This window comes from Dreissena polymorpha, chromosome 1 (genome assembly GCF_020536995.1).
Source record: "Dreissena polymorpha isolate Duluth1 chromosome 1, UMN_Dpol_1.0, whole genome shotgun sequence".
NCBI lineage: Eukaryota > Metazoa > Mollusca > Bivalvia > Myida > Dreissenidae > Dreissena > Dreissena polymorpha.
In genome coordinates this window covers 42456713-42477885 of record NC_068355.1, presented here as the reverse complement: position 1 = coordinate 42477885, position 21173 = coordinate 42456713, and the positions used below count along the sequence as shown (strand labels likewise).

The window sequence follows — 21173 nt, the reverse complement described above, 5'->3', positions numbered from 1 at the left end:
TGTTGTTTGTGTAGCCCACTGCCGTGGTTGCATCCTGGGGTCTACATGGTACCATGTCCTCACAACTCTGCAGGTAAACTGGGTCCATGGCCATAAGGTGTCTTAATGATGTCCTTGGTGTAGCCCACTGCCATGGTGGCATCCTGTGGTCTGTAGGGCACTTTGTCCTCACAACTCTGCAGGTAAACTGGCTCCATGGCCATGAGGTGTCTTAATTATGTCCTTTGTGTATCCCACTTCCATGGTGGCATCCTGGGGTCTGTGTGGCACCTTGTCCTCACAACCCTGAAGGTCAACTGGCTCCATGGCCATAGGGTGTCTTAATTATGTCCCTTGTGTAGCCCACTGCCATGGTGGCATCCTGGGGTCTGTATGGCACCTTGTCCTTTCAACTCTGCAGGTAAACTAGCTCCATGGCCATATGGTGTCTTAATTATGTCCCTTGTGTAGCCCACTGCCATGGTGGCATCCTGGGGTCTGCATGGCACCTTGTCCTCACAACTCTGCAGGTAAACTGGCTCCATGGCCATAAGGTGCCTTAATTATGTCCCTTGTGTAGCCCACTGCCGTCGTGGCATCCTGGGGTCTGCATGGCATCTTGTCCTCACAACTCTGCAGGTAAACTGGCTCCATGGCCATAAGGTGCCTTGATTATATCCCATCCTGGGGTCTGTGTGGCACCTTGTCCTCACAACTCTGCAGGTAAACTGGCTCCATGGCCATAATGTGTCTTAATAATGTCCTTGGTGTAGGCCACTGCCATGGTGGCATCCTGTGGTCTACATGGCACATTGTCCTCACAACTCTGCAGGTAAACTGGCTCCATGGCCATAAGGTGTCTTAATTATGTCCCTTGTGTAGCCCACTGCTGTGGTGGCATCATGTGGTCTGCATGGCACCTTGTCCTCACAACTCTGCAGGTAAACTGGCTCCATGGCCATAAGGTGTCTTAATTATGTCCCTTGTGTAGCCCACTGCCATGGTGGTATCCTGGGGTCTGCGTGGCACCTTGTCCTCACAACTCTGTAGGTAAACTGGCTCTATGGCCATAAGGTGTCTTAATTATGGCCCTTGTGTAGCCCACTGCCATGGTGGCATCCTTGGGTCTACATGGCACCTTGTCCTCACAACTCTGCAGGTAAACTGGCTCCATGGCCATAAGGTGTCTTTATTATGTCCCTTGTGTAGCCCACTGCCATGGTGGCATCCTGTGGTCTGCGTGGCACCTTGTCCTCACAACTCTGCAGGTTAACTGGCTCCATGGCCATAAAGTGTTTTAATTATGCCCTACCCTAGGCCTATGGCAATTAGGAGTCTTAATTATAATGTCTCATCCAGTGCCCATGACCATTGAATGTCTTAATTTTGTCCCATCCTAGGTCCATGGCCATAAGGTGTCTTATTTATGTCCCACCCAAGGCCCTCATCTTGGGCCCATGGCATTTAAATGTCTTTTTTTCCCATCCTAGGCATATGGCCATAAGGTGTCTAATTTATGTCCCACCCTAGGCCCATGACCATAAGGTGTCTTAATTATAATGTCTCATCCTGGGCCAAAGGCATTTAAATGTCTTAATGTTTTCTGCTCCTAGGCCCATGGCCATAGGTTGTCTCAATTATAATGTCTCATCTTGTTCCTTTTAAATCTGCAGTTATTTTGAAATAAATAATAGATTTTTTTTTATTTCATGAATAGTCATATGATAACATGTCATTACATTGCAAATTGGTTTCTCTTCACATTGACATTTTATTGGCGTTTAGTTAGAGTGGGGAAAAGAAATTTAAGTGCATAGCATAATTGGTTGTTAGGAGAAGTTGAGGTTTTAAGTTTTTCTGTTCACAATGAAAATACTTATTTTCTTATAAAGACCTAGCTCACATTTCCATTTCTTGGGACTGAGCGAATAAGCAAGGTGAGAACTCTTGAAGAATATAATTAGACATACCATATTTCTCTGTAATAGATATTTTTTCTATGTAATGGTTCCATCCCTAATTATAACCTATTAAATGTGGATTTATGTAAGTGATGTAAACTTGTCTGACCAGGATGTGAAGACTTATTAACTCTTTATACAGAGTTGCATTATGAAAAGAAAGGTGGGTGTAACTTCTTGGTTAAATTAAATACCAAATCAAAGCGCTGATTTCGTAAAGACTGTGGGAGACAAAAGAGGCGCAAAAATAACGGATAATAGAGTGCACTGAGTCATTTTCTACCAGAAAGAATACAGTTGTTCAAGTAAACAAAGTGCAAGTCACATTAATTATTGTCATATCCTGTAACTTCAATATCTTGGTAGCTATATTGGCATGCATTCAAACTGCTTAATTTAAATGCTTTAATGTTCATTACAACTAATGAGTCGTATTTCCATTGAACAGATTACACATGGTGGGGAGAGGGAATATTTGTTTATTGACATTGTAGCCAATATTTATTAATATAAATTAACCAAAAAAAAAATCCTGAATAAACATCAAATCAGTAAAATGTTTATTTCTACATTGAACGAAGTCCTACTAGGTTTAAACATCTGAAAGTCAAACTACAATTTGAAAGTTTGGGACTGGAATCGAGAAAGGATATATTTTTAGGCTAATAAATCTTCCTGAAAAAAGCCCTGAAGTGTGATGGATAAATTAAAGTGTTTTGTAGCCAACAAAGTAAAAAGCAGGCAATGAAATGTCAAAGCTCCCAGTCACTCTATTGAAGACTTCTTCCAAACGCTCAGCTCTTGATTTCTGGAAGAAAAACAACAGGCTTAATAACTGAATAATCATTTTCATCTGTCAGGGAATTATCTAGGTCATCAAGTGTGACATTTTCCAACACATACTGTGAAACCATTATTAATCGTCAGGCATTAATTTTCATAAATTTCGTCAGTCGACCGATCGGTGAATTTAAGATCCTAACGAACAATCATGCTCTATGTTTGAACAAAAACAAACACCAAGTTGAACAATATTTCAAAACTTTACCGTAGACATTAGGCATTAAATTCCAACATAATCCATGCACACATTCACTGCTGTTTCGTAATCAAGATTAATCCGGTTTTGACACAAAGGGATGTAGATTACACAAGGTACTTAACTGACACGTGACACTTCTTTAAAACTCGTGTGCATTACAGCTGTATCGAATGCGTTGACTTCGTTTATGTAGAATGGAAATGAATTAGCGCTTATTGTTTATAACGTTATTACCCATTAGGTGCATTGTGTTTTTCAGGGGTGTTGCATATTAGCCATCACGCAGCGAATGCCGATGAAAGACAATACATTTTTTTGTAAACCAAATGAAAAGATGACGATGTGTGATCAACATGCGTATTTATCCCAAATTAATAAAGAATATTTTAATTGCTGTTTGTTGTTTGATTGTTTTCGTTTAACCACACTTATTACTATTTTATATGTATCAATTTATTTATTTTTAAATTATTGACATTATTGATTTATATACCGGTAGTTTACTTTTTAAGAACAAACACACACATAGAGTTTCTAATTTTAATAATGATATCAGAATAAAAAAGCATTTTATTTGAAAAAAAAACACACTTAACAAACTGGAACCTCTTTCGTATAACACAAACAGTTTTAAAACGGTATTGACAGCATTTTAATAAAAATCATACCAACTAGAACACATTCCCGATTGGCAATTGGCTTCGTTGTTACAAACACTCGTTAACGGTTATTCGATCCCACTTGTCCGCTAATCATAACAATGAACGTGTTAATGGCATACATTAAGAGGGTCCATTACTGTCCCTTGATAACAAAAGACTAGTTAATTGGCATGTGACAAACAGGCCCCACCTCCTGCAGTGATTCTCAAGTGTGTTCCCGCATTCGTACCACGATTTTTCGCAACTGCGATTGATCGCGAATATGTATTACACACAAATCGAATATTGACTGGCGCATTTTAAAAAAATTCAAAATCAGAAATCGGCGAATTTAAGTGCTGACGAAATTGTCATTTTTATAAAAATGACGAAATTTTGTGCTGTCGAAAATAAATGGTTTCACAGTATTTAAATGAGACAAATTTGGAGACACATTTTGCAAACTGATTGCTGCATACTGATTAGAGAGTCGGAGATGAATTTGAATTTGAATTTTGCTTTTCTCATTTTATTATATTGCATAAGCATCACATCTTAATTGGTGTGAAATGCACTTCAGACCATTTGGTGAAAGATTAGAGCTCCGAAAATTAAAACTCTGGTTTCTTGATGTTAACAGTGTACTAAATGGACTAGTTTGTTATTCCCTGCAACTTTAGCGTGTTTGTGTGTTTGTAACAAACTGTACAATAAATGATTGGTATGAATGGTTGTAGTTCTTGGTCATGATATATCATAAAAATGTTTTTTAGACATTATAGCATTGAATGAATTCTTTGCTTATCATACAATATTATGCCCCACAACATTTACTGGAATATGATATGCAATAAAACATGCCAGTATGTTAAGGGAATCACACCATACAATACAATATTATGCCCCACAACATTTACTGGAATATGATATGCAATAAAACATGCCAGTACGTTAAAGGAATCACACCATTGATACTTTTTATCAACAAATGGTCTTTTAGAGGCTGATATATTACTTAATTAAAGTAATGCTTGTAACAAATAGTGTTTGCTTTTAATGCCAACCACTCAACACATCACCATAACCCAAATTATTTTGTAAAGGATGTAAACAAGTATTTTTGTTTGAAATATAAGCTAATGTTCCTTACTTGGACATTTTTTGCAATATTAATTTTGTTTGCCGCAACATAATGTGTTTTCTAATCAAATGTAACATTGAAGTTGTTCTCTCCTCATTTGGTAAGAAAAAAACAGAAAACACATCTGATACAAAAATTGCGATGATATGTGTCTTTCTATTTGGATTTTATTTCTACATTTGCAGATAATGTGAATTTTTAAAGTCATTAACAAAAAATGAGTTCATCTTTTGAAATGATGGCTAGTGAAAAGCTACGGCCATTCGGTCATTTGCTGAAGCTTTGTGAATCTCAAGAAATCACGCTATCTTTAACTGTATCAGTACAAATTGGACAATCAAAACCAGGTATAAAGGTATTTTTTTGACTACGATGGTATAAAACATATTTAGCTGACAGGAGCTCACAGTAATCATTGGGAGCTTTAAGGATACCGAGATGTCCATCTTCTGACAGTGTGTCTGTTGGTGACTTTTCTTTCAACAACTTATGCTTTTGAACTGCTGAGCACATTAAAAAACAAATTCACAGGCATGACCATCATTCAAAGTTTTTAAAATGTTGTGGTCCTGTTCACATGCAGGTCAGAGATTTTAAAACAGGAAACTGAAAAAATGTCCTTAAACTGCAAATCTCATTTGATGTTTTGTATGAAACGTAATTTAGTGGTCGTCTTCAACATATGTTGAAACCATTGCCCCGGATCAAACTTTTTAAGCCCATGGCGTCACTTAATTTTGTTTTCTGTATATGATTTTAGTAAAAACTTTCTGAAACCACTAGGCCAAGAGGTTTGATATTTGGCTTATTACTTCATATTGTATGATGGACCTCCTCCAAATAGGTTCCAATCATGCCCCTGGGTTCAAAATTGTCCCTGCCCAAGCAGTCACATGTTTTTCATTAATGTATACAGTGAATAGATCTTCTGTGTCAAATTAAGTTCCCAAGGTTTGGTATTAACCTTAACCAAGTTTGTTCTTTATCATGTGACCATTTTCTGAAAATCTACAAAAAAGTAAATTTCTGTGATAAATCAACTCTTATGTATCTGCATTTTATTTGTTAACTCACATCAAATAATTGTTTTGACAGAATATACTTGTGTATTTTAACCTCAGGTGGTATGATACACAATATTATAGTTACTGTACCTTTGGACTTGATTGGGCCATACATACAAACTCAGTTTGCTTATAACTCAGATATTTTTTTGCAGTTTATTTTTTTATATGGCAACCCTTCTTTCAAAGTGATTTGTTTTATCACATATAAAAATGTTGTTTTTTACAGACTATAATCATATGTACTTTAACCTCAGTAGGTATGAAACACCTGATTATAGTATCTTTGTGCATGATTGGGTCATAAAACACATATGCAGGTGACTTTTTTTCACAGAGTTGTATGTTACCATTTCTTTTAATTGTACAGTCGATTGGTGTATAGCAGATTTTAGTGAGTAACGGATAGCTTAAACGTTTTTTGCAAAATACTTTCATTTATGTGAAGATTTATAGTTTTCTATTAATTGAATACAAAAAGCCTATCATTGTAAAGTCGATTCATGTTTTTGTTGATGTGTGTCAATGTTTACAACTGTTTCTTTTTTCGAAAGCAAAACAAGGTCACGTTATGTACGCACCGTTTTTGTGACGACAGGAAAAGTGCAGACGATTGGTTTCTTGATTGTTGCAGATTTTTTTTGGTAAACATAATGTTTATTGATGTAATATTTTAGTATTATGTGTCCTTTACAAAAGTAAGAATGCTAAGAAACCAAATTGATGCATACCTTATAAAATAAGCATGAAAGCTGCAACTCGGGATTTAGTGAATAACGGACATGTGGTGACCCATATTCAGGAATGTGGGGATTGTCTCAAAATAAATATGAACTCAATTGATGTTGTCCATGTGGTAAGCGTGTGGCTATGATATTAATAAGTAAAAACATCATTTTTAATGAAAAACAATCAAATTATAACGAAAAATCGATTTCTCTGAAAACATATTTTCTGCTATCAAATCTATATATAGATTCAACTCAAAATGACCCGAATATAGGGTGCATCGCTTTGAACAGCAATTACTTCATCAATTGTGCAGTGATTTCCATTAATTTGGTCTTATTAAACGCAGAAATTAATTTCCTTTCTGGAAATGTACATATATTGCAATTAATTTTACAAATGCTGTGTCAAATTTCAAGAAATAAAACGATACACATGTAATCCGATAAAGACCTAAGCGATCCGGTAAAGGCTGAATCAGTGTACCATGAAATTTGCACTGTTAACAAATAATATTTTTCGGAAATTTAAAATCGCTGGCATGTTTCAATAGGAAAGACATGTGTCTATCTAGGTTTAATGGTTTAATTACTGAATGCATGGTGTTTACGTTGAAATGAGACTCGAAGTCCTTAGCTCTCCGTTATACACCAATCGACTGTAACCCTACTTATCCAGTGGTCATAAACTGTTATTTTCAGATTTTTCCCCAATCACCCCCCCATTTAAGACTGTTTAAGCAAAAAATACATTACTAAAACTAGACCATTCATATTCTGGGATCAAAACTTAAGTTTTATCATGAATAATATTTTTTTATGGAAAATCACAACAATAATATACATACACTGACACAAATTCTGTTGTTTTTTCAGCACCTGGTATGGATACTGGGCCTCAAGCCATCAAGTGGTGGAAGCCTGAAGGCGAGCCAGCCCGACTCGTCAGGGGCCATAATCACCACAGCAGTGCTGACAGAGCTACCTGTCCTGTCCTCCATGTTGTCCAGGCTGTTCGAGAGCTCACAGTGAGTGGCTTTATTTTGAAGCCTTGTCTTTGAGCTTGCAAAGTTTGTGTAGATAGCCTTTTTAGGCATTTTTAGCTTGATTTTTTAGTTAATTCAACACTATCAGCTTACGAGACGTCCAGGCTGGGCAAGAGTTACGCTTGCTGCAAATTGCATAAGACCCATTTTTGATGATTTGGTTCATATGTAAAAAAGAGTGTATTTGAATGTAAACATGACCAAACAGAATTCTATCATTCCAAACCACATAACAAACAAGACCCAAAACAGTATACAACAAACAAGACCCAAAACAGTATACACGGCTGACATTGGTATGACAGATGCAATAATAAAACTCATCTATCCACATTTGCAAACATTGCATTGTTGATTAAATGTCTGCTTTTCTAACATGCAAGAATTGGGTACATTATAAATAACCCTATTATTTCCAGAGAGTGAAACTGCAACAGTATTGTGTAATTTTGAATTTATTGAATTCCTTGACATCGTATAACCATGAAATGTTGTATTTACTGTTTGAGTTAATGTTTACAACATAAACACACAATTACTGTCAAAGCATTTTCAAGAACAGAACAGAAGTGAAGCTGTTCACACTCATTGTTTTTCCTAGAAGTCTATGTTGTCTGAATGTTTACAACATAAACACACAATTACTGTCAAAGCATTTTCAAGAACAGAACAGAAGTGAAGCTGTTCACACTCATTGTTTTTCCTAGAAGTCTATGTTGTCTGAAGAGTTGAAAAATTAAATGTGATGTGTGATAAGTAATAAGCCAGATGATATATTTCACTGGAGTGTTTAGATAGCAAAGCAACACATAAGCAGACAGTATTACATCACTGACTCATGGTCAGGTCAGAGAACTTTAATAAGTCTTCTTCCCTGAAACCACAATGGCTTTAATAGGGCTTTACTTTTTTATGTGTAGCATCATGTGGTCATCTATGTTAGTTCAAATCATTTCCCTGGGGTCAAAACCATCAACGCCCCATATCTCACATGATGTACATAGCGCTACATGGCAAATCACTTTAAAAAGGTCTATGAACCCGCAAGGATCAACAGCTCAAATTATGGTTGTCTTCTACAAAGGTTGTTCAAATTATTCCCATGGGTCAAAATTGGCCATCCTCTTGGGATTATTTGTTTCCTTTATTTGTTAATAGTAAAAACTTTTTTTAATCTTGTAGTTTAAGATTGTCATTAAACTTTCCTTTAATGTTGAGAGCATGGAGACAATGTACAAAAGATATGAGTTAGTCCTGCCTTTCAAGGTCGTACTTCAACGTCAAAGCTTTAAGCCTTCATTTTCAGCTGTCAGCTATATATCTCTAATAACCTCGCACGGATTTTTGTGGAACTCTGCTAAGATGCGAAGGTCACTATGGCAATGTACAAAAAGCCAGAGTGAGTCACGCCGGCTCAAGGGCAAAGGTTTGTGCCTCCATTTGCATGTCCACTCCATGTCTGCAATACTTTTTGAAAGATGGTCATGAAACTTTCCTAAAATGTTAAGGTCATACAGACAATAGGCAGAAGGCATGGGTAAGTAGCACCTGCTCAAGGTCAAGATTAGTTTTGAAGGTCAAACGTTTTAGCCTCTTTTTGTGTACAATCCATTTCTTTTATATATCCATTGAAATATTTTCATTAAACTTGGCTACAATGTTAAGGTCATTAAGAAGATGTTCTAAAGGAATGAGTCAGTCTTGCCCGCTCAAGGTCAAGGTAGCACTTAAAGTCAAAAGTCAGTACCATATCTCCTTTACCCATTCATGATTGTATGATTTTCAGCAAACTTTGCCACAAAGGTTAGGTAAAACTATGAATTTGGCTGAAACTTTCAGTGCTGAATTGCCTTAATGTGTGAATGATCCTTAAGAAAGAATTTTGACTGCAACCAGTTTCGGCTGAATTTGTTAATGGCCATTTGTATTTGCGTCCTGTATAGACTAAATAGTTTGTCTGTGTCAAAATATGTGTTGTGGGGCTTCAGCATCTGTAATACATTTTGATATTGTATTGAGGGTGAAATGATAATAAACAGAACATTTGGAATAGATGTAGCAATATTTATCAGAAAGTCAATCGAAATGTACAAGCTTACCACACTTCACTGAGAAGGAAGCATTTTTCCTTCAGAAGTTCTTTCTGTAAATAAGCTTTAAATTATAACAGATTAGTTGATGAACTCATGCTTGTAAATTTAACTGACTTGTTTTATATTTGATACACTCCTGAATGCATTTAAATTGAACCAACGTTTCTGAAGTTTTTAATCCCACAAAGACATGTGTTTTTTGACTCCAGACCAAGTGGAATAATTGCAAATTAAGTAATTACCATACATCTTTAGAAAGCAGGAAGTGGGGCTGACATCTCAGAATCGATTTAAATGCTTGTGCAGTGGCAGAAGTGATACTCTTGAAAAGCACTCAAATTATCAACAGAAACTGGCAATGTAGCATTCATACATATTCATATAATCGGAAATTGGACGCAGACTATCATTTGGGGAATCAGAAAAGCGATGTTTTCAGAATCACATGTGTTAAATTTTATGGATAATTGGTTTACACTCTAATAAATTTAGTCATGAATCAAAAACAAACATTTATCAATTATCTTTTCAGAGGATCCAACAAAAAACAATTGTGTATTGCAGTACAGTTATAGATGCAAAATATTGATTTAGTATTAATAACTTTAGGGCCTATAAATAAGAGTAATAAAAAGAACTGTAGTAATATAGATTGCAGCTTTGACATTTTTATGCTTCCATACAGTGTTTTTCTTTCAGTTTTGGGGGAAGGGGGTCGGGTCCCCTAAAGGGGGGGGGGAATTTTTTTTAAGTTAAAACAGATTTTTTGTCAATTTTTTCCGATAGCTTTGGCTGTTGTGCGACATGGTGGAATATGTACGGTTTGCGGTAAAGAAGTAAAGTATAAAAGAAAGTCAACACGCGGATGCTGAGTTTAGGAAAATTTTAGTAAATAAATTCGTAACAAAAGTATTTAAATGAAATATTGATTAAAATTGAATTACACTTCCGAGCGGGGAATTTTTCAAATATTTGGGAGAAAAATATATACTCTAGACATGGGGGAATGGGGCTGAATAACGCCTTATATTTCATCCAAAAAAACACTGCTATAATTATCCAATACATTTGTATTTAAAGTTTTAAAGATAGACAGACAGACAGACAAATTTTATTGGCAAATACAATCAGTTAAAACACCAATGTTTCACTTGTTATAGCCCAGACACAATTATGTTCTTATTTTGCCACCATTTAATGTATTTTTTCTCAAAAAGTCAGCTTTATAATAACGGATGACAGAATACTACGCTACTATTTGTGTTTGAGAATACTTCTGCAACATTTCCTCATTTGACATATCCATTTTACATGTAAAGAATATCTCGGCCACCTCGTCTCAGTCAGTATGTTATTAACACTTTGTTCTGCAATAAGTCTATGGAATAAGCTTCAATTCTATGGAATAAGCTTCAATTTATTTACCATCTCTTCCGTAATCAGGCATTTTTGCTGCAGGATAGCAAAGATGAGATTTCGATACAGCAAAATAGTGTCTTTATTTTCCTGCTATCTGATATAGTGAATGACCTCAAAATGACAGTATTTGTAAATAATATTACTGGTCGTGGACGTAATTCCAACCACTTTTGGGACTATTTTAACAAAATCTTTTGTTTTAGGCAACTGGTTTAAACTAAACTTCACATATATAATCCTGGGTTCAAAACTCACCTAGCATGATAATTTCAATAGAATTAGATCAGTGAATGTTACTTTTATGAACAGAAATTAATGACATATAAACCAATTTTCGTAGGGCAATTGTACCTAAAAAATCGGCCACTTTTCAGTTTAATCTGCAGGTACAATTACAAAGAAATATCTTAAGACGAATGTCCTCATTTTAAGAGTATTAATGAAGGTTTACACAAACACAATTTTTTACTTGAAACTCAAAAAATATGTGACAATATTATACCAGTTACTCCCCCTACCTATTTTAATAAATATTAACAGGCCTGCACGGTTAATGGGGAAATTCAAATTCATAAAAAATATTTATTTTCAATAGTTTTAATCAATTTTTACTAACATAGCTAAGAAAGTAAAAACATTTTGTTTAAAAAGTTGACTTTTAGTAAATGCTTATATTTAATTCAGTCTTCGAAATTAGCTTTGAAAAGTTACATGCCAGTCGGGCCAGTTACTTAAGAATGTGTACATGCCCAACATATTTTTTACATGCCCAAACTTTTTTAACCAAAATTATAACAAATCACAACATTTTAACACTTACATGCTACACATAGTAAAGCAGAACATTTGTTTCAATAGTAGTGAATACAATTACAGCTAATCAATCACTAGAATTAAGACGGTCAATCGTTACACCAGTGCTCTTGAAAAGAGCGTTCTCTGGTGTCATCGTACCATTTCTTGGCGTCCTTTTTCTCTAAATCATTGTCAATTTTCTATTTTGGAAGTGCTTTATCGGGCTTAGCCCCATCAACATACCTAAGATACTGCCTCTATGTCGACAATGACATTTGTTTACATTGACAAAAACGGAAGCGTATTACTTGATTGAAATGATCGATTCAAAAAGCATCTTCTCGATTAATGTCTAGAGAAACCGTCTATAAGAACCCAATGTGACCGAACTGCATTGGTCAAGAACAATAACGATGACGTGTGCAAGCAGGTGCATGTTGTTAAACCAATCGAATTTCATTATTTTACAACTTACGGCAAGGTGTTTGTTCGCAAAATTCAAAAATAGATCTGCAAATATCAAGAACCGCTTACGATTTTTTTAATAAACTGTCAATTGGCTTCAATAATTTACATGCCAGGCGGGCCACAAGCGTGAATTTTTGTATGTGACCGGCAGTAATTTTACTCGCCACGGGAGATCGGGCGTGTGCTAATTTGGAAGACTGTAATTTTACAACATGTAAACTATTAATATTCAAATCCAGGGAAGTAATTCATATATTAAAAGTTTATATTTAGGTCCTGATTTTTTTTGTTTTAAATGTATGTTTTTATACAATTAATTAAAAATACCTTAATTAAAGTTTATCAGATAGAAATAATAATAATTTTATCAAATATATTTGTTTCTTATATGAATATAATTTTTGGAATGGATACTGACGTCACTTTTCCCATGAGAGAAATATCTTGTGTTATGTTTGAGACATTTTAATGCAAAGGATCACAATGATATGCTTCTTTAATTTGCAAAATATTGAGATTACAGTAGGGTTGGTTTTCAAATTGATTGTTCTAAAAATAATCAAAACATTTGTGTTTAGATCATGAAAATGATTAAACACAGGTGGCCGATTTTTTACGTACAGGCCGGAATTACGTACACGACCAGTTAGAGCTGCTGAAATTGGAAGCATAAAACTGCTTGATGTAAAATTGACAAAAATAGATATGAAATCATATTAATCAGCATTTATGAATCAATTTTGTAAAAAAAATCTTGGGTAGTTTTAGATTGGAAAAATACAAAGCTTCTACCTCCCTCAAAATCATCTATCTCCCTCAAAATCTCCTTCCACCCTTAAAATAATCTTCCTCCCTCAAAATTATCTTCCTCCCTCAACATCTCCTTCCTCCCTCAAAATCATCTTCCTCCCTCCAAATCTTCTTTTACCTTAAAATCTTCCTTTTCCCTCAAAAGCTCCTTCCTCCCTCAAAATTATCTTATTCCTCCCTCAAAATAATCTTCTTAAAAATCTCCTTCTTCCCTAAAAATCTTTTTCCTCCCTGAAAATCTTCTTCCTCTCTCAAAATCTCCTTCATCCCTCAAAATCATCTTCCACCCTCAAAATCTCCCACTGCAAGCTATGAAGAAAGTGATACCTGATTCTGTTTTTATGAACTAAAATGTACAGCTAAATACTCTTGTAAACAACAAAACATTGGTCTTAAATTGCAATTATAACCATATGAAATTTTATCATCACATTTTATTAAAAGCAAAAGCCAATGATGGCAATATGCAATAAATAATTATATTAATTGTCACTTTTAAGGTAGGTGCCTAGTATATCAAACAAAATTAAGTCAATATTTTGAATTAATATATTTAGTTTTTTTGTCAATTTTTTAAATGAGTTTATCATGCTCTATTTGGTATTCACATAGATTGTTTTTATTTTTGAGTCTGACTCAACCCTTAATATAAAAGAGGAAAAGTGTGCATATTCTTATAGGGGAAATTTAAAATTGTTTGTGCACTGACCAACATACTCAATACTCAGCTGAGTGGAAACTAAAATCTCATCTCCTATGTTGAGCTCAATGATTGAAAATGTTCATGATACTGATCTCATCTACTGAGTTGAGCTCAATGATTGAAAATGTTCATGATACTGATTTCATGTACTGAGTTGAGCTCAATGATTGAAAATGTTCATGATACTGATCTCATCTACTGAGTTGAGCTCAATAATTGAAAATGTTCATTATACTGATCTCATATACTGAGTTGAGCTCAATGATTGAACATGTTCATGATACTGAGCTAATCTTCTGAGTTGAGCTCAATAATTGAAAATGTAATGATACTGATCTCATCTACTGAGTTGCACTCAATGATTGAATATGTTCATGATACTGATATCATTTCCTGAGTTGAGCTCAATGATTGAAAATGTTCATGAAACTGATCTCATCTACTGAGTTGAGCTCAATCATTGAAAATGTTCATGATACTGATCTTATCTACTGAGTTGAGCTCAATCATTGAAAATGTTCATGATACTGATTTCATCTACTGAGTCGAGCTCAATGATTGAAAACGTTCATGATACTGATCTCATTTACTGAGTAGCGCGCAATGATTGAAAATGTTCATGATACTGATCTCATCGACTGATTTGAGCTCAATGATTGAAAATGTTCATGATACTGATCTCATCTACTGAGTTGAGCTCAATGATTGCACATGTTCATGATACTGATCTCATCTACAGAGTTGAGCTCAATGATTGAAAATGGTCATGATACTGATCTCATCTTCGGAGTTGGGCTCAATGATTGAACAAGTTCATGATACTGATCTCATCAACTGAGTTGCGCTCAATGTTTGAACATGTTCATGATACTGATCTTATCTACTGAGTTGAGCTCAATGATTCAACATGTTCATGATTATTTTTACTGATCTCATCTACTGAGTTGCACTCAATGATTGAACATGTTCATGATACTGATCTCATCTAATGAGTTGCGCTCAATGATTCAACATGTTCATGATACTGATCTTATATACTCAGTTGCACTCAATAATTGAACATGTTCATGAAACTGATCTCATCTACTGAGTTGAGCTCAATGATTCAATATGTTCATGATACTGATCTCATCTACTGAGTTGCACTCAATGATTGAACTTGTTCATAATACTGATCTCATCTACTGAGTTGAGCTCAATGATTGAAAATGTTCATTATACTGATCTCATCTACTGAGTTGAGCTCAATGATTGAAAATATTCATGGTACTGATCTCATCTACTGAGTTGCGCTACATGATTGAAAATTGTCATGATACTGACCTCATCTACTGAGTTGCGCTACATGATTGAAAATTTTCATGATACTGATCTAACCTACTGAGTTGAGCTCAATGATTGAAAATTCTCATGATACTGATCTCATCTACTGAGTTGAGCTCAATGATTAAAATGATCATGATACTGATTTCATCTACTGAGTTGAGCTCAATGATTGAAAATGTTCATGAAACTGATCTCATCAACTGAGTTGAGCTCAATGATTGAAAATGTTATGATACTGATCTCATCTCCTGAGTTGAGCTCAATGATTAAAAATGTTATGATATTGATCATATCTTCTGAGTTGAGCCCAATGATTGAAAATGTTCATGATACTGATCTCATCTCCTATGTTGAGCTCAATGATTAAACATGTTCATGATACTGATCTCATCTACTGAGTTGCACTCAATGATTGAACATGTTCATGATACTAATCTCATCTCCTGAGTTGAGCTCAATGATTGGAAATGTTCACGATCCTTGGCTAGGGACTTAATTTGGGACTTCCATGGGCTCAGATGTAGGAAATGATAGATAAATGTGTCCTGTTCTGAGAAAACTGGGCATTATGCATGTCCATAAAGTTTTGTGCCAGATTAGCCTGTGCAGTCCACACAGGCTAATCAGGGACGACACTCTCCACCTAAATTGGATTTTTGGTAAGAAGAGACTTCATTTAAATGAAAAATGTCATAAAAACAGAAAGTGTTGTCCTTGATAAGCTTGTGCGAACTGCACAGGCTAATCTGGGATGACACTTTACGCACAAGCATTATGCCCAGCTTTCTCAGAATGCGACTCAAATGCATCTTATTTTGCAGGTACCTGAATGATGTTGCCTTGCACCATTTGATTGACGCCCTCTGCAAGCTGTCAACAGAGTCCATGGAACTGGCCTACTCCAATCGGGTAGGTTTATATCGCATCGGCTTTATTTTGTGTGGTTGTTTGCAGTTTCTTTCTTCATGTAATAGCAATCTTAATTGGCAATCACCTTTTACAGGTAAGTGTTTAAGCCTTTATACTGACTAACAAACATGGTTAGAAATGTATGAGTATTCCAAACTTTCATGAAATATGAAGTAGAGTGAATAAATATATAGATGGAGCTTATAGTGAGGTTTGAGAACACTATCCTATTTGCTTTAAATTTGTTGTTTCCAATTTGGGAAATGATAGTATTTATTGATGCTCCAGGACAGTAGTTATTCCATGTAGCACCACCATATGTCTGTATCTCAAGAACCAACATAATAAGGCAATAGTAAAAAGTTGGATTAAGACTTGCCTCTATAAAAAATGTCTTTAAGAGTAGATTTTGATTTACTTAATAGATAGGTAATACTAAAAGAGGTTTATGTAAAGCATGTTAAACTGTACATTTATTACTTTTTTATTAAACGCATAATTATTATTTTTTAAATCTTAATGTCAAATGATTGGTCAAAACAACACAATTTTTAGCCCGGCTGTTTTCGGAGAAAACCCGAGCTATTGTCATAGCCAGCTCGTTGTGTCGTCCGCAGTCTTCGTTGTGCTAAAACCTTAACATTTTGTTAACCTTTTCGAACATTGGCTCTAAAATCAAAGTGCTTCCACCTACAACTTTGACACTTCATATTTAGATGTACCTTGATAAGTTCTACATGCCACACCCTTTTTTGGGTCACTAGGTCAAAGGTCAAGGTCACTGTGACGTCTTAAAAAAATATAAAAATCTGACAAGCTTTCATTTATTCAAAATTGCACCCGCAGCTAAGCCTTGGCACCCGTTATGCGGTGTTCTTGTTATAAATTCTATGTGTGTTGAAGATAAAGGTGCAGAGCTTTGAAATAACACTACTGATATCCCAAAAACAATCTTGACAATTTTCATCTCAGCCTTTCAAAATAATGGTTCTGCCATACTCTTTTTTTAAACATACCTATATTTTTGCTTTGATTTGTACAGAGGTAGTTTCATCAAAATTTAAATGTATTTGTACACACTATTGTTATGGACAAATTGGGGAGAAAATCTATCCAATTAGTCTGTAATTTACATGCAAGTCAATGAACTATTTGTAGACTTATCTTTGCCTCACATGTAATAAATTCCACAAGATATGGCCCATACACCATTTTCTTGTCACTGGATTCTAGAAAAGCATTTCACTTTCCATTAACTTCATATTAATTGTAATTTATCACAGTGTTTTCATTGGTCTTGTGGAGAAATTCAACAAAAGCCTTGGGTTGGATTGCAGGAGAATGAAAGTTCCTAGTTGGTATCAGTAGTGGTTTATGGGAGTGGAGGCAACATGAGTTCATTTAATGCTTCAATAATTATGAGCATGGCTATTGTTTAACCCTTTGCATGCTGGGAAATTTGTTGTCTGCTAAACTGTAGTCTGCAGAATTTATAAAAATTAGCATTTTCTTCGATTTTTTCAAAGAATACTATCAGAATAGCAAACAGTTTGGATCCTGATGAGACACCACGTTGTGTGGCGTCTCATCTGGATCCAAACTGTTTGCAAAGACCTTCAAAATTCAGTTCCAGCACTAAAAGAGTTAAAAAATTCTATCTTCTTTCACTTCTTGTTAACTATTGCTTTCCACAAGATAACAATGAACAATTTGACCTGAGTGCAATTATGGCAATGCTCATAATTTTAACGAAAATCAGACCAGTTTTCTTGTGAGCTGCACAGTCTTCTCTTCAGCACGCAGACATGTTTTCTGAAAAGGTCTCGTGTTGCATTTTAAGTAAACAGTAATTTTAAGGTTGTTGGCATTCCTTTTGTTTATCATTACGAACTCCAAGGTATAAATTATGTCAATTTTACGACTAGACAAGTTATTCTGAAGTTAATAGAGCTATTTTGAAATGCAAAAGCTTGTTTGAATTCCTGGATCATGAAACTATTTAAAATGTTTCACTCCTTATATTTGAATATGTCAAGAACCTTCAATTAACATATTTTGTTTGGTTTCAAATGGAAAACTTACAAAAAAGGAAGGGTTGTTCAACAGTTTTCATCCATCTTCAGAAAAGTAAAATTAAATTGTTTGTGAGCAGAATAGATGAAATCTTCAAATGTCTTTTGCAATGAATTTAATGTTTACAGATTTCTCTTAATCTAGATGGGCATACAATTGACAAAGATTTCTTTTATTATGAAACATGACAAGTGTACAGATATGAAGGACAATATGAAGGGTAATGCAAAATCTTTTAATTGGTAGGGGTTTTACCGGTTTGCATTACGTCTTTATTGCTTGCAATACTGTCAAAGCCTGAACATTGTTAAAGGCCCTATAAAGGTGACGATCCGTAATTATTAACCGATTTTAAATATTTTTTTTCATATTTTATTTATAAAGGTTATCAAAAACAATATATATATGCTATTGGACATTACCATAAACAAATGAGCAATACAACTTGTTTTGAGCTCAAAATACAGTGTCCTCCAAGTCAATTGTGTTTACAAACAATCAGTTTATTTACATCGCTATTTACTCGTGAAAGTGACTCAGGTCACCAAAAATATATCGTTGATTTTCAACGTTTTCCGGTATCACTCACAAAGTACGTCTCTTCTAAATGGTAAAAACGTTTTTAGTGATCTAATATGTTACTTTCTGCTGGTAAAAAGTTGTTTTAAATAGAATTTAAATTGAATTTTCTTTCGGCTATTTAAAGCATACGTCACCCCTTTGAGGCTACACCCCACGTTAGTTGCAAAGTTGTAAACATTTCTTTTAATAATGAAACGGGTATCTCTTCCCTAATTCTTGACAACGTTGCACCTAAGCTGTGTTATTAGCATTTTTTATGCAAGATTAACTGAAATCCAGTAAAAATTATACCAGTTTATATGCATAATAATTGGATTTGTTACCTTTATAGGGCCTTTAAATGTGAGTTAATTATATATTATAATAGATTTATATTTATAAGTAAATTGAGCAATCTGATATAAATATTTATTGAAATTCTCTTGATCAGATGTTATTAATTATTCAAGATCAAAAAGACTCCATGCTTTATTTTTCTTTAATTAAGTTGTGAAATCTTATCGGTGTAATGGATCTGTGACTTATTCAAGCTACAATAAAGAATGAAACAAAAAGCAATCTTGATAGGTCAATAACTTTCTGTTTGTGGCCTCTTGGACAGAATTAACCCTTTGCATGCTGGGAAATTTGTCGTCTGCTAACATGTTGTCTGCTGAATTTCAAAAATTAGCATTTTCTTCATTTGTTTTCAAAAAATACTATCATAATAGCAAACAGTTTGGATCCTGATGAGACGCCACGTTCTGTGGCGTCTCATCTGGATCCAAACTGTTTGCAAAGGCCTTCAAAATTCGGTTCCAGCACTGAAAGAGCTAATATTGTTTTTGAAACCAAGCCAACTCTGAATGGCTGCTTCACTTATAGTCGATATCAGCATACATCTTGTCCAGATAGATAAGGTAGCAATTTGTCAGTTTTGTATTATATTTACCAACCAGTTTGTCATTGTTCACAAGATCAATCAATCTGGTACCCTGAAGAATGTGACTTTTATTGCTGCCTTAATAAGATTTTCATAGCCAGCATAATTAATTTGACTTTGAAGCTGGTCACTTTTCTTTATAATGGAAAGCTTTCATAAAATTTCAAGGAAATTTAAAGTGTTCAAGTAGCTGTCTGTTTCAACTTACAGTGGCCACAACTGTTTTACTACATTCTTTGCTGAAGTGTACTTAATTCTATTTCTGCATGTCTATTTGTTCTTGTGAAAAACGTATTTATTTTGAATTGCCATTGACAAGGTGTAACTAATATGTAATGTTTCTACATTTAAACTACACATTTATAGAATTCATCTGTTGCAAGTAGACATGTACACAATGCATGTAGTTTTTTAATAGACATTGTTTTATTGGTGTTCCCTAGTGGTTGCATATTAGAAGCATGGGTATGGAAATTCAGATCTGTGAACTTTAAATATTGACCAATGAAAAATGGTTGTAACGTTAAATATTTACCAAAGAAAATGGTGGCGGCACTGTTTAATGACAAGACATTTTGATTGGGTCTTAGCAGGTGGGCATCCACACAATTTCTTACACATGACAGTCAAGTCCAAATTTGTTTCCTTATAAAAATATATTTGTGGTTCATATATTCTATAAACGTCATTTATTATTGATATGGGAAGTTTGACAATTTGTTTATGTTTTAGCATTTTCAAAGTCCAGTCTTTAGATGTTAAGTTCATGCATGGTAGATGTACATGTGAGATTTCTTTTTTTATCCACATAGGGACTGTATTTTCTTCTGGACAGCGTATGTAACTAAGTGTTGTACTAGTATGTGTCACACTTTTTTGGGGTGTGTACTTTAAATGTCTTTCTCAGTTATGGCACTTTCATACTACAATAATTAAGTTGGCATTTATTTTAAGTGTTTATACTATTTTAATTGTATTATAGTTTCATTTTTTGAGTGGTGAAGAATCTTCTGCACATCTTCAACATTGTAAATTGCCATATTCTTTTATTAAACATTGAACTAGAATGTAACTGGAGATAAATTAAATTGAGAACATATATATATATAATGGCTTTTAGGTTATCTGTTACCTGATGGAAAGTTCTTGGTTGAAGTATCACGTTTTATGTGGGTTTTTTTCACTGGGAAATTCATTTCTTGTTATTTACATGATTTTAATTGGTACATAACTTCATAGCCATGTAGATTAATAATGATTTTTAAATTTTCTACCTGAAATGTTTGGGTGATTATAGGAATTCCATTTTTTCCATGTGTCAAGTAATACTTCAGGTCCAAAAGTTTGAGCTTCTTCTTTTTGAACAGCCAATTTCTTAAATATCTATTAAAGGATTTTAAAACTTGGCAACATTCTTAAAGCTGTTGAGGCAATCTGCAAAAGTCATGAGTCCGTCATAATGGCTCAAGGT

The 21173-nt window shown here is 34.5% G+C and overlaps 1 protein-coding gene across 8 annotated transcripts in view; it reads left to right on the top strand.

The window, feature by feature from the left end:
- LOC127878034 (protein MON2 homolog) overlaps positions 1–21173 on the top strand; it is a 450013-nt gene that overhangs the window by 54400 nt on the left and 374440 nt on the right. For all 8 annotated transcript variants that reach the window (XM_052424435.1, XM_052424430.1, XM_052424454.1 and 5 more), the window contains 2 exons: positions 7433–7584; positions 16038–16125. In XM_052424435.1, coding sequence (XP_052280395.1) covers positions 7433–7584; positions 16038–16125 — 240 coding nt within the window. The remainder of the gene's footprint in view (positions 1–7432; positions 7585–16037; positions 16126–21173) is intronic.